This window comes from Aristolochia californica, unplaced genomic scaffold (assembly GCF_029961685.1).
Source record: "Aristolochia californica isolate CCGP_79_NKW_82.1479 unplaced genomic scaffold, dmAriCali1.0.hap1 SCAF_4, whole genome shotgun sequence".
Taxonomy (NCBI): Eukaryota; Viridiplantae; Streptophyta; class Magnoliopsida; order Piperales; family Aristolochiaceae; genus Aristolochia; species Aristolochia californica.
Window position 1 is genome coordinate 40582569 of NW_027182103.1, and position 15249 is coordinate 40597817.

At 34.8% G+C, this 15249-nt stretch overlaps 1 protein-coding gene across 1 annotated transcript; it reads right to left on the minus strand.

Moving 5' to 3' along the window:
- Positions 1–13299: 13299 nt before the first annotated feature.
- LOC137962797 (protein VERNALIZATION 3-like) lies at positions 13300–15041 on the minus strand. The gene is made up of 4 exons (XM_068809870.1): positions 14844–15041; positions 14256–14317; positions 13908–13948; positions 13300–13523 (listed from the first exon to the last, which is right to left on the minus strand). The coding sequence occupies exons 1-4, from the start codon at positions 15039–15041 to the stop codon at positions 13300–13302; spliced, it is 525 nt and encodes a 174-aa protein (XP_068665971.1).
- Between the last annotated feature and the right edge of the window lie 208 nt (positions 15042–15249).

Sequence of the window (15249 nt, forward strand, 5' to 3'; positions counted from 1 at the left end):
AATCCTCTTCTTTGTGAATATCCATTTACACTTGATGGATTTAATTGATTTAGGTGCATTCACAAGTTTCCAAATCGGATTCTTATGCATTAATGCAAATTTATCTTCCATTGCCTTTCACCACTTGTCTGCATCCAACCTCATATGAATAAGGATAAGATGGATCCTCATTTAATCTTATCCTCTCATAAGCTTTTCTAGCATATACATAGAATTTTGTGAAAGTGAGAATCTTACTAGGTTTTCTTTCTCTAGTTCCCCTCTTACTACCTCAGGACAGTCCTTTCATTTTTTAGAAGATCACTTACTCTAACCAATGTGAAGAGGAAGGTCCAATGCAACAAATTTTATAACTTCTTCCAAATTTGACTTCACACTCAAATACTCATCAAAATCTAACTTTTTTTCAGTAAAATTTCAAATGTCTGGTTTAAATGATCAATTAGTTCATATAATTTGTAACCCTTAAAAAATTGAGGACAACCAACTACGAAACATCTTTTTATTTTGATTTCAATTTATCTCTTGGCTCAAATATTAACATATGAGCCACATATCCCCAAAGCTTTAAATGGTTTAAGCTTAGTTGAAAGAGTACTAAAGTCATATGGGGTGTTTCAACTGTCTTAGAAGGTACCCTATTCAAAATATGAACTGCAAACAAAATCGCTTCACCTCTAGAATGATGTTGGTGAATTTGTAAGTGACTTCATTGACCTAACCCAAACAACAAGATTTATATAGGTTCGTCTCAAAGTGAGACTACGTTCTGTCTTCCACCTTTGCAGTAATCTACTATGAGGTAAAATAGTTTACAAGAGAAATCGCACACACAAGTGTTTTTTTTCTCTAACCTCTCAGGCTGCAACTTATGATGTTCCCCGGATGATAAAACCCTAATAACAGCGCCCCCAAATATAAAGAGAAGATTAAGGCAATTAGATTACAAGTGTGAAAACTACACTTATTGACCCGCGTACCGACTCAGCATAAGGCGTTAATTAGGCTCCACAACTTAACACTAAGGCCAACACACATTTTAAGAAAAAACATCACTACTTATGAGATATGTTGAAAACATAGGTTATTGTTCGTTGGATTTGTTCTTATGACAATTTACTTGATCATTTATAAAATCTATACATGTAGCAAACATCGGTTCCTTTTCTTTTGATGTATTATGAGACCAAGTGGGAGAACACTGTAATTGATATTGTAATTATGGTGTCATTTTTTTTACAACATGACAAATGTATATTTGAAATTCCATGGAATTACATATTGTGTTTTTTTATTTTATAATATGATTATATGTGATTATATATGTGAGTATATACTCATATGTGTATACAAAAGGGTCTTAATAGGGTGTAACAATTAAATCTCTAAATTGTTCAAGCATATAGAACTGAAAAGGTAGCTTAATACTCAAACTAGTAGAAAGCTTTACCATGAGCTCCTTAGGTTTTGGTATGCTATAAATGGTGATTTTCCAGCTTCCCTATTACATATACACTCAGACGTGCATATGGAAAGGTCTCAATAGGGAGTGAGGGTTGGATATCTAAACTGTTCAAGCCTATGCAACTGAATGGGTACAATTTTCTTAGTAGTTGATACTCAAACTAGTATAGGGCTTTTACTTTGTAAAATTGATAGTTTTGATATTTTGACACCAAGTGGGAGATTGTTGGAATTATGGTTTCAAATATATATATAAATTTAGCACAACCATAACTGTATAGGTTTGGAGTTCATATCTAGTTGCTTAGTTAGGTAAGTGTTCAATACATTGAATAATGGCCAGCACCTCCCCATGTAGAGGTGGTTTAATAAGGCATATTATCCTCTTCTGAATAGCTACCTAGGGTAGTTATTAGTGAATGACTACCTAGAGGTGGTTATCAGTGAATGGCTATGTAGGGTGGTTATAGGTTAACAACAACCTTGAGGAGATGCATCCTTTTGGTTAATAGCCACCCTTGGAAACCTATAAATACCTCCATGATCTTACAAGTGAGGCATGCTATTAGACCCGGTCTAGTTGAAATGGAATAGGATAATCACTTAAACATTTTGACAAGACTCTGGTACTTGGCATTTTCATTCAAGTTGGTTTCAAAATGAAAGGTAATGTACATTAATACATTTTTTATACATTCACAAGTTTTTATTATCACATAAGTTGAATACGTACATGGTCAAGGAGATAACTACCATTCTATCATTCTCTTGCCTTGTGTTGTGGAATCCTGGGTATACTTTTCCCTTTCGAGATTCTCTTTAACTTGAATAGGAGATGCAACAACTTGTTTCACTTCACTATCCTAGAAGGAAGATCACCCAACTTCAGTTGCCTATAATCTTTTCAAAACTAGGTTTATAGGCCCACTAGTGTTTAATGAGTTTATATAAACTCAACAACTCTTACAAGATCCGTTTCTAACTATTGTGATGATCTACTTGTTTAATTCAAGTGTCGTTTTGTCTCGAGTTTGTTGTGTTCAATCCCATTTATGGCCATGTAAATTATTTTTCTTTGAGAGATTCTTGACTTGTTCTTTGGATTGTTGTTGTATAAAATGCAATGATCTAATTTTTAAGAGGTGAGATAAATGAAATTTCGATTCAATGATGTTCTCACTTCTTCTCTAGGAAACTAACCTGATAGCAATTGTTCTTAATTTCTTTTGAATCTTTATTACCTATTAGTTTGTCTTTTTATGATTCTACATTCTTACTTGTACAAGAATTTTTAAAGCTCTATAGTGCACTTATTATTAGGTAGTAAGGTAAATAAAATGCTAATGCCCTTTTTATTCGTTCCAAATTAGACTAATAGAGGAATAACTATAGACCAAATACCATAAGTAGTCAAATAAGAGACAAAAAGAAGCTACTTGGTTCTGCCATGGTGACTTGTATCCAAAAATATAATTTTGAGAAATATAAATTTATTGATAATAAAATAATTTACATTACCATACATCAAAGCTTGTTATAGGGATAAAGAGTATATTTAGATACTTTAAACTGGTGCTTTAAAATTTGGATTGGATTGCCAATTAAACCAGATTCAACTGAACCTAGACAATGAGGATTTGGAGCAAGGTAGAAACCCAGCTGACTTAGTCAGGTTAAGCCGTTAAACTGCTGAACTCTGCAACTCAACTTGGTTTTAGAAAGGGAAAAAATAAAGTAAAAGATGGGAGTCGAGAGCCTAGACAAACTTTCATTTTATTTTTTGCCTTTCCTCTTTTTCATTTTTCATCTCTTTAAAAAATAAAAATCCTAAAATGAAGAGAAGGAGATTTTGCACTCGGATCGCTTGGCTATGGGGAGAACAATGTGATTCGTGGTGGCGATCATTATCTAGGCTTTGGTGGAGATCATTATCTTGAATTTTTCATTCAAATAATCTCTTCATGTTGTGGGTCTTTATTTTGCCAACACTTTGTTGGTCCATGCGACTTCCCTAATGGAGTGCTAAAATAAAGTATGAGACAAGAAAAAAATGAGCACACGATAAGGAGACAATCATTTTTCGTTCTTGATGTTTCCCTGATGGTAATCACTGCCCACGAACCTTGCTTGGAAAATTTTCACTATAATATGTTATTTTAACTGAAATTTCAAAGAGATTTTGGCTCTATTTAAGTCAAGTGTAATCTCAATTACACAATTGATCTCTCCCTAAGATATTTAAATTCATAACTAAATTTAGGTCCTAGAGGACACTCCCTTCCAGATTCGAATCTCTATAAGGTACTAGAGAACCTCTAAAAAGAAAGTATAGAATACAAAAGTATAAAAACAAACTTACAACTTTCCTTTTGGAGAGATAAACCTTCTCCAAGTGATCCAAACCTTCAAAACTATAAGCATGTGAAACAAATTGTTTAAAGCTTGATGGAACTATGTATGCTTGGAAATTTTAGAGAAGATGAGGAATTTAAGAAAGAAAATACAAAAAGCTTTTCTAGAGGTTTGATATGCCAATGTAAGCTCAATGGTAAGTCCCTAACTAGTTTGGGATCCTAATCATAAGTTTCGTATCTAAATTAGTCATTTTTTGCCTGTTACCAATAAGTTGAGATACACATCCATCGATCAATAAAATGTATGTTTGATCAATCTTGTCTAATGGCTATATCTTTTATTCTTTATGTTGATAGAACATTGAATCCCTTCTTCTTTTTATGATAACAAAACTTAATTGAACTAACAATTGAAATTCAAGAGACACAAAAGTCAAAGGTCTATGTAATGACTGATACAAGCTTCTCAAAGACCTTAAGCTACACAACAATGTCAAAGTGTTCTTGAAGAAGAACCCTATAAAATAAGAAGCCAAGCATTAAAGACTAGAGATTTAGGACGTCATGAAAATAAAAAAACTCAGTCTATGTAAGAGAGCATCCCCAAACCTTCCAAACTTTAGGTCTAATGGAAACTTTTGGAGCTTCAGGTCATATTTGCATTTCTACATGTTTTACCAAAGCATACACAAATTTCAAATATGTTAGAGTCACTTAGGATCACTTTTATTCATGTTTTAAAAATCCACTTAGTGAACTGGCACTGGATTGACCGATTAACATTTGCCAATGATCGATCAAACAAAAGTGCATAGGCCAAAAATATAAACCATGATCAATCAATCAGGGTCAATTGATCGATCAACCAAAGCAACCAAACTATGCTATAAAGTATGACCGGCCATTCCTAGTGGACTGATCGATCAATGTTGTCCAAGAATATAAAATGTCGGGAAATATGGGACAAACTTGAGGTCACTCGTGAAGGGACCACTAGAGTCAAGGACTCTAGAATTAGTTTATTGATAATCCAATATGATAAATTCAAAATGAAATTGGGTGAATCAATAGCTAAGATGAACTCTCGATTCACTCATATAATAAACAAATTGAATATTCTAGGAGAGTAGATCTCCCTCTATAGGAAAAATGACAAGCTTCTCAAGGTACTTCCAAAGTCATGGGACATAAGGAGGACCACCATTCGTAAGAATGCTAACTTTAGAACTATGAGCTTAGAAGAGCTTTTTTTAGGGATTCTCCTAGCATATGAGAGAGAGAGGGGAGAAGAGCAACCCAAAAAGAAGACTCTTGCTAGTGATGAATTTGACTCTAGTGAAGAGAACTCTGATGAAGCGGGCTTCATCAATAGACATCTTTAAAAGATGTATCGAAAGAAGAAAATTTTCAAAATAGCCCAATTTAGAACTCAAAATGAAAAATCAATTAAGAAAACTGATGTTTGTTTTGAGTGTAGTAAATTATGGCATAGAAAAAACAAGTGCCCTAACCCAGAATAAAGAACCCCATCCACAAGCAAGGATCTAAAGAAAAAAAAGAAGAAAGGTTTATTTTGGTAGACCTAGAGTCCTTATTTTTCTTTCCCTTGGTGATCATGAACACCAAAACCAGAACTAAGCATTTAGCATTATGGTGATCGATCAAAACCACAATTCAGTTATGGCTCTCACTCTTCCTTTTTCAACCCCCATGCTATTGTTCAAATCATGGCCTTGCCCTCTTTGTTGGATTTAAACTATGGCCTCAGCTTCATTGCCCTCAGCCCTGTCCAATTGACATTGTGCGTGTCGAATGGGTAAGGTCATAGAGACCACATCAATCCTCTCCTAAAAACCATACGAGCTAAAATTGATCATCGTTCCAACCTAGTTTGAACTATATATTCTATGGGGTATTAGGCATTAAAATTTGTATATTTGTGGATGAGAGATAATGGACCTTTCATTTCTTTGCCATTCTATCCGACAATAGAAGAATAAATGAAAAAAGAGTTTCATCAATCTTTTTACCTTGAATCAAAATGAGTCTTGATATTTACTTGGGATGCTATGAAAGAAAAGTCCAGCCATTTCGAGGAAAAAATTGATGTAGGACTCATGACAATTAAAGATGATGATGATGAGTACACCACTTCAGAAGAGGTAAGTGACTTTTGAAGGAAGCAAATGAAGGTCATGTGGCTAATGCATCAGATCTTGCAAACCTATGAACGAAAGGCAAGGCATGAACCTGAGCTCCGCAAAGGATGCACCCATGCTCTACCCTACGTCTAGGTATATTTTATGGACTTAATTCCAGAAACCCCATAAGCACACCATTGAAGAAAGGTAGCAAATATATGGGGAGAAAACGACCCCGTACAATGAAATTGACGCCCATAGAAAAGGTGAAGGAGAAGCATAGGGAGGACGCTGACCACCTATTCACTTGGGAAGACAACAAGTGACGAACACTTTGATGCAAAATGTTGCTACATGCAAGCAATCATGTGATAGAAGTGAAAGTTAAGCCCTTGCGCCCGCTCTTACTCACATTTTTAAGCTTCAGTCTATGGGGTGCCACACTCAATTACATTGATCCTTTTCCTAAAGCTATAGCACATTGAAGAACACTCCACCTCTTTCCTGACCTTCAAAACCCCAGACTTTATAGGATACGTAAGAAAACCCCCTTTCAACTACCAAAAATGAAAATTCCAACTTGGCTCTTACCCTGCGCTGAAGCAACCTACTTCTGTAACCTAAAGGTGAAGCTCGATAGCATGTTCTTGCCTCCCTCTCTCCTCCCTCCTTGGAGCTCTTCCATTCGTTGGGTGATCCCTTGCACCCACGTTCGAGTGTTTTCTCGATGTTTAGGCTAGTGAGTGTCCTTCTACTCATTACAGTCACCTTCGGGGTTCTTCATACCTGGATAATACCAGGACCCTTGTGCCCTAGACTGCATTGGCCGCCCGAAGTCGAAACCAACCTCAAATGATATAGTGATAATAATCACTAAAGTGGGTAATGTCTGTCATTTACAAGATGACAATAAAAAAACCAAGGGTACCAATAAAAAAGGACTTAAAAACACCCATATATCTATAAAAGGGACCAACCAAAGCAATGCTCCAAAAGGGTTGGCCAAAAGGGGTAAGTGAGTCAAATAAAGGATGGTAGGAGAAAGACTACCAAATAATAAAAGGGTAATGGGTAATGAGGAAGATAATTTGTGTTTTATTCTTCATCATATGAACTAATGAACCAATGTCGACAATAGTCAGCAAATAATGAACCCAAGGCAAACAACTGAGGATTTCTTCTTCAATAATAATGTCTCAATCAAATAGACACAATAGCAGTAATGGTAATGAGTCAATGCCCAAATAACACATACCAACAATGCAATTATATAGCAGCGGATAACCGGTAAATAATGGAATTCCTTAAGAGTAAGACACATGAAATAATCCACATCAAGTCTATCCTTGAATAAGGAAGATGTGCACCAAATAATAAGGTAGTGCCGAATAATAACCTGCCAATAAGTTGAACCGAGTGTTGTTAATCTTCTAAAATAATATAATTGAACTGAGTGCTGCTGGTTCTGAGAATAGCTGCAAGGTCTTTTAAAAAATAGAGTGAATAAAACAGTAAGGGATGTTGCTTCCATGCTTAATTGCATCAGTGATTAATTCAGACACAAAACCAAGAGTTTCCCATATTAAACCAACTAATTAGCAGCCGATAACATAAGTGTCCAATTATAGCTTGAAAGGATTTCATCGAGTGATTGTCAGAGCGAGGCTGCTCTCTTCATAAGGGGAGAAATACATCGAGTACTGCTCCAACATGCTATTAATATGCTACAATGATTTCTAATAACTAGAGCAGAAACACATATTTTGAATCTGATCCTAGATCATAATCTCCTTACATAAATACTTTTGTAATTTGCAACACTAAATCAAGTAACTACTTTTTAGGAAAGTTGCCATAATTTAGAATAGGAACAATTCTTCTCTATGACAAATAAATTAAGGAAGGTTTTTGAAAATAAGATGATCTTCTAAAGATTCTTTCAAGATTTTTTAGTTAACAAATAGAAACTTTCCAAGGGTAGATCATGAGATACTTTCCTGATATTGTTGATCAATAACAACAACTCAAAAGTGAAGCAAAAATTTTGGCTTAAATTTGGATCTTCGCATGCAACCAGATACCAGCATGACCTTTGATTCTTCCAATACGAATATCTCCTTAAATATAGGATTGACATGAATTTGTTTTTCTGAAAATATACTTCTTTTAAAATTAATAATCTAATAGATTTCAGACTTTGTAATCTGGCCGAACTGAGTACTCTTTCTTCTTTGGCCAGTATGACCATTGACTCTTACAAAATTGATATCTCCATATAAAAACTCAGATTGAGAATTGGTTGAATAGATAAGAAAATAGTTTTATCGATCTTTCTTTTGATATATAATTATCCATATAAAGTCTCATTCTTGATAGCATAAAATTGCTCGAAATTTGAAGCTTTCAGTTGTTGCACGAAACTTTTCTATTGTTTGACCTTTGCTGCTTTAGATATCGATTTCTCTTTCTAAAAAAAATCTGATTTCAACGATAAATTTTTAATTGGAAACCAGACTCAAATATATTTCCAACGATACATAGTTTTCTCCTTCCACCCTTTCTTCTCCTTTTGCCCACTTTGATACCATGTGAAGTATAATTAAAGTAGAAGATGATTAAGGGGTGAGAAGAAGAAGGAAAGTTGTGGAGAGGAAGAAGAGTGACGAATTTGGAGAATGAGAAAGAGGGTAGAGCATTAGTGTTATGGCTTTGTGTCCAAACCCTCCCAATTAAGCTCTATTTATACATGAATAAAAATACAATATTACCATTATACCCTTCACCATAGTAAGAGTGAAAAAGAGACAAGAAACATAAATAAAAATGACATCAATGACACTTTAATTACATCATATTTTCCAACGTCAACTAATCTACATGGACGTAGTTGGACCTAGTCCAACCTTAAGCCTAAAGAGAAAGCATCTCACCTTAGTGATGGTAGATGACTATTCTAAGTTCACATTGGTAGATTTCCTAGCACACAAGGATGACGCTTTTCCGACCTTTGCAAAGCTATGTGAAAAAGTTCAAAAAGAGCAAGACTATAGCATTATCAAAATTAGGAGTGACCGTGAAGGATAATTTTAAAATTCACAATTCAAGGAATATTTCACAAAGCATCATATAGACCATGCAATTTGAGAGAAGAAATAGAACCTTAATTGAGATGGCAAGAGCTATGCTAAATACATACAATTTGCCACATAGATTTTGGGCTGAAAGCATAAATACCACTTGCTATATCATAACCAAGTACTCTCAAAGGGTGTGGAGCTCTACTTGACCATTGAAACTAAGGAATTTACCATTCCTCAGACCTTACCTTGGTTGACACAGGTGCCTCACTAAATGTATGTCCCCTGGCCACAAAGCAAATGCTGGAAATTCCAGATAGTACACTGAAGCCTACCACCCCTACAGTTTCTTAACAAAACTTCTTATGAGATGTATACATTCACCCTTCCTAACATAACATATTTTCGAACCTTTGGATACAAGTGTTTATATTAAAAGAACCAATGGAAAAATTAGGGAAGTTTGACTCTAGGGCTGATATAAGAATTGTCTTGGGTTGTTTATCTCATAGAAAGGCATATAGAATTTATAACAAAACATCTATGAGAGTTAAAGATTTGGTACATATTGAGTTTGACAAATTTGATTTTCAAAATCCAACCCCAACTCCAATTTTTTTATGGTGAAGAGAGAAACCTCTTCGATTCATCCTTGTGATCACAATCTCAAAGCCAAAATCTTGAAGAGAACCCAAATGACCCAAATAACCAAGAAGAACCACTTATGGAGTCAAAGAACTTCAGGTTCATGGCTGATCACCGCCAAGAACAAATAATCAATGACCCTCAAGGCAAAATTGCAACTAGAAGAACAACTCATGAAGTTATAGTGAATAACACCTTCTTTTCTCAAATAGAGCCCAAATGCTATGCCAAAGCCGAAAAAGATGATTTTTGGATCATGGCAATGCAAGAAGAGTCGAACCAATTTGAAAGAAACAAAGTTTGAACTATGGTGCCTAGACCCCAAAATCAGCAAGTTATAGGAACTATTGATTTCTAGCGTCAACACATAAACACAAGATATCTCAAGGGAAGAAGAGAAGAGAGGAATTCTAGCTCTTGGGAGAGAGGAGAGAAGAAACCAAGGGTGAGAAGGAAGAGGAAAAGAGAGAGAGGTGTACGGATGAATTTGAGCCAAAAGGAAGAGGCTTAAATGCCCTACCACATACCTTGAAGCTATATTTATAGTTGTGTGAAGGTGTTTATAATTACTACAATGCCCTTAGGGCTACATGCTTCAAAATAAAAAAAAGACATAAGAGGACATACACAAGCTTGCATAATTATAATTCTATGTCATCTTTATGAAAGGTCTCCTTATTTACTAGCCATATTACCCCTACACACGTGGGTGTCTCTTAACATCCCCCCTCAAGCTGGTGTTTTTTAACTTCACTTTGTAAATAATCTTGGTCAATAAACTTATGTACTTGAAAAAGAAATTTTGATTGCCTTGATTTGATTCTTCTTCTTCTTGTTCACATCTTGATTTTAGTCTTCATATTATTCTTATCTTGTCTCCCCCTTAGATATTCTAGCCACATAACTCGTTCTTGTACATCTTTTTGTACTTCTCCCCATCAAGTTGGGGATCTATTTGTTCTTTACCAAGAGACCCAACTTGCACAATATAAGAGTGAGAGAAGAGAAATCACTCCTAGTCATATGACAAAGCTCTATACAATAGTTAATGTGGTCATATTTTAGGGCATAACAAAGAGACTACTCACTTTTTTAGGGTTGCTCAAACAAAAAACACCACTTGGGTGAAGAATAAAAAGACTGGACTTAAGCTGGATGTTGGTCACTCGTTTACCTATGTGTGACAAGATCAAATATCTCATATGCAATAAGTGTGGTAAGCCAATATAGGCACAACCAACAATATACTCATTGGCAAGCATTGGAAAGAATATTGTGATATTTGAAAGAAGCTCCAGGAAGAGGGTTTCTCTAAAAAAATCATGGCCAATTTAACATAGAAGGGTTCTCGGATGCATACTAGGTTGGATCCCTGAATGATAGGAAATCCACCTCTAGGTATTGCATAATGGTTGGAGGAAACTTAGTTATATAGAGAAGCAAGAAGCAGAATGTAGTGATAGTCAATGAGCTTCTATTGATTAGTTCCCTTCTCACTGAACTAGGATTTCATAAAGGAGCTTCTACGGATCTACATTGTCATAATCAAGCGGTGATCTATATCACTTCAAATCTAGTCTTTCATGAAATAATAAAACACATTGAGGTGGACTGCCACTTTATACGAGAAAATTTTCAAGCTGGCATATTATCCCTCAAACATATCTCCTCACAAGAACAAGTTGATTTTAACAAATATTTTTCTAATGTAATTAATACCTTACATTATTGATTTAAGATATTATTTAATTTAATATAACGTTTTGGAAAAAAATAATTTAGTTTTTAAAATTCTAATTTGTTGGTACATATTTTATTACCTTCTTTTTTATATTAGAAAATATAAAATTTGTATATTAATTAATTAAAAAAAAACATGTTCTTATCAATTTAACACCATTCCTTATAGATTTAAGATATTTTTTAATTTAAAAAATATTGAAAATTTTATTTTATTTTTTAAAATCTTATTTATTGGTACATGTTTCATTACCTTCTATTTATTGTAATAAATATATCAAAATTTTATATCAATTAACTAAAATAATTGTAATGTAATTAACTTCTTTTTTTGTCCATTTAAGATATTTTCTAATTTAAAAATATATTATAAAAAATTATTTTATTTTTTGAAAATCTTATTTGTTGGTACACATTTTATTACCAACTATGTACAATAATAAAATATCAAATTAAGATTGTTTAATTAATTAATATACTAATTAATATTAATTAATATACTAATTAAGTTACACCGATCAAAGTTGGGTATTTTTATATTAAGTTTGGAAGATGGTTATTTTTGTTAATATTTATTAAAAAATAGTAATTTATTAAAATTCCCTATTGGAAAATCATTTTATTCCAATGTTCTTAATGTTCTCATTAATTATTTTTTATACGCATTGAATTGAATGAAGTCTCAAACTTAAAAAGGAATTTTACTATATTACCCAATTTCTTTTAATAATAGCACAACTAACCAACTTTCAACTTAATATCACAAATACCCAACTTTGACTAGTTAATAGCACAAGTGTACAATCAAAGGTGACAAGTAAGCTTTGACGGCTTACATTGTGCCACATCATCATGCCACATCAGCACCTAAAAAGCTTAATGACATGTCACACACCACATCATGTAGGATGCCATGTTATCATAACATGTCATTGAAAAGCCATGTCATCATCCCTGTTGTACGCCACCAAAATATTTTTTTCAAATAATTTTTCAACTAAAAAATATTTTAAATCGATAATAGAAGGTGTTAAATAGGTAAGAATAAGATTTTTTAATTAATTAATATACAAGTTTTATATTTTTTATATAAAGGTGGTAAAAATGTACCAACAAATAAAATTTTTAAAAAGTAAATTATTTTCAAAAAATATTGTATTAAATTAAATAGTATATTAAAACGATAATGTAAAGTATTAATTACATTAAATGATTTATTAAATAATGAATATTCAAATTTTATATTTTTTTATATTAAAGTGAAGGTAATGAAATGAAATGTGTAAGATTTTTAAAACCAGAAATTAATGTTTTTAAAATATTTTTTAATTATAAAATAACTTAAATCAATCATGAAAAGAAAATGGGAGAAAAAAGGTAAGCTGACATAGAAGGCTTACTTGGAATTCGATGACGTATTATGAATATGTGGCGGGTGACATGTCATTAGGCTCTTCAAGTGTTGATGTGACATAATAATATGACAGCACGTAAGCGGTTAAATCTTACATGTCACCTTTGATTGTACACATGTGCAGTTAACCAATCAAAGTTGGGTATTTGTTGGATATTTGTGATATTAAGTTGACAAGTTGGTTATTTGTGCTATTATTTAAAAAAAAAAATAGGTGCTTTAATAAAATTCCCACTTAAAATGGATGAAGCTGACAAATGAACAAGTCTCATATTTTGTGGTAGACTAGGAATATGTTTCATAGATAGAAGAGTGCAGTACATGAGATACTGCAAAAGTTACGCAGGCGATCATACAGATGTAACGTAAGGATATCCGTATATAGAGGCGAATAGCAATAATTTATGGAATGTTAAACATAGTACTTGATCCTTATCTCGGCCATGATCCATGTACGCCACTGTTCATCTTCTTCTTCCTCCAGTCCCTGTTTCCCTCTGACAATTGAAATAAACAGCAGCAACCGGCAGTCCGAGATTGTAGAGCTCAGCAAAGTCCCTCGTGATGAAATTCTGTCGCCACCCTGGTGCGTAAACTGTCTGCCGACCAAGCTGTCGAAACAGTACGAAAACAAACCGGTGGATCCCCACGTTTGGCCGTGGGTTCTCGTAGCACACAATCTCTTGTCCTGAAACAGTAGAAAAGGATAACCTAGATTGGCTTCTACTTTGGGAACAAACCTAGATAATATCTGGCTTTGGAGTTTCAGACTTGCGAAAAAGTTGCGCCAGCGCAAGCGGATCGCATAAGAGCGTACAAAATTCTTACGCAAGTCTGGGCAACTTCTTCTTCGTCTTTCCAAAGCTATTTAACGTCGCAACACCCAGCGTAAGAGCCTCGCCGGAAATGTCCCGTGAGTTCGCACGGACATGTGGACAAACCAAGCTTTTCAGTTTCTGTTTTTTCAACATGCGGCAGCGATAGGCTAACTGTGCTGGGTTGCGATCTGCTGATCAAACAGAAAAACCTTTAAGAAATCATATATTACTAGCGTTTAAGAACCTTTACTCACCAAAGTTAGGGCCGGTTGTCGCCGGAATATCGGTCACCAACCTGAACAGAGCAAAGCGCAAAGTACCCTTAATGTGTGAAGCACGAAAGGTGGAACGGAGGATTTGATGAAATCTCTTTTGCGAACACAGAAGAAGGGCTGAAAAACTGAACTGCTAACATGGATACTTGCGTGCAAAAGAATTTGTGTTGCTTGGGTGGCTTTCGTAAGCAATGCACAGTGGTGGCACGTAAGTTGCTCTCCATTTGGCAGTTTTTAAATATTTTTGCAGTTGTGCCCTTCGGGCATTTTTTTTTTTTTTCCGGAGAAATACTTACGAAAGAGGGAGAGAGAGAGAAGAAACATTACCAATGCAGGTACTCCCTCAGATTTGGGTTGCTAGGGCTTGGAGCATCAGGGTCCACCATAACCTGCAACACAGAGACATGAAACTGAATCCTGATTCCTCCATTAATTAAGATTTTTTTATCGTAATTGGTTGAAAAGACCGAGAGACTCATCGGAAGAGATCAGATGAAAGAAGTGGAAATGAGGAATACAAAAAACAGTACTTGAATTGAGATTTGCAGAAACGGGATTTCATGGCAGTTGAGGGGAGTGGTGAATTATAAATTGGAGTATTGGGGGAGACAGAACTCAGTAAGGCTTAAAGACGGAATTAAAATCTATAACTCTCTTGACCTGGCGAATCACCTGGTTAGGCCTGAATTGTTCTGGGTCCTACCATGGATAATGAGTTCCGTTCACAGTACTGCTACAACTGCTCTAAATAAAGACGATGACACTTTTCACTACTAGCAACATCCACGCACTCACCCTCGTAAAGCTAACGAGATCCAATCCACGAAATTGAATGTTCTGGCTTACAATTAACAGTGACAAGACGAGAAAGTAGGGAATATGTTGGACAAAGTCGTCCAGAAGGGGAATCAGTACCAGTGTGTAGAAAGTCCGTAGGTCATCGCCTCCGATCTCCACCCGAGGTTGGCTGACTATAGCGGAAGGCCTAAATTCACAACCATTTGTAATATTTCTACCGTTGTAGCTAACTCTTATGGCCACAGATCGGACGAAGGGGTCCAAAACATCTCCAATCACGCGGCCAACAACAAGAGGATCTCTATCCGTAGGCATGACGGTCAAGAGCAAGGAAGCTAGCAAGAGATTAGAACACACTAAAAGCTTTTGTTATTCATCTGAAGGTACAGAAATGGGTTCTCGTGGAAGCAGAGAGTCCATGTTGTAGCTATTTATACAGGTGAAGGGCATCGACTATCGAGTGTCGACTTTATCGTTTCTGCTACTTTGAGAGTTTTGCTGGTTTCGTTGTAATCCATCCAAT

Bases quoted from the DNA above. Each gene is read 5' to 3' on its own strand.
- LOC137962797 (XM_068809870.1), bottom strand. From the start codon at position 15,041: ATGCCTACGGATAGAGATCCTCTTGTTGTTGGCCGCGTGATTGGAGAT. The intron at 14,318-14,843 runs GTACTGATTCCC...TCTGTGTTGCAG, and splicing joins TACGGACTTTCTACACACTG to GTTATGGTGGACCCTGATGC. The intron at 13,949-14,255 runs GTAATGTTTCTT...TGCTCTGTTCAG, and splicing joins CTGAGGGAGTACCTGCATTG to GTTGGTGACCGATATTCCGG.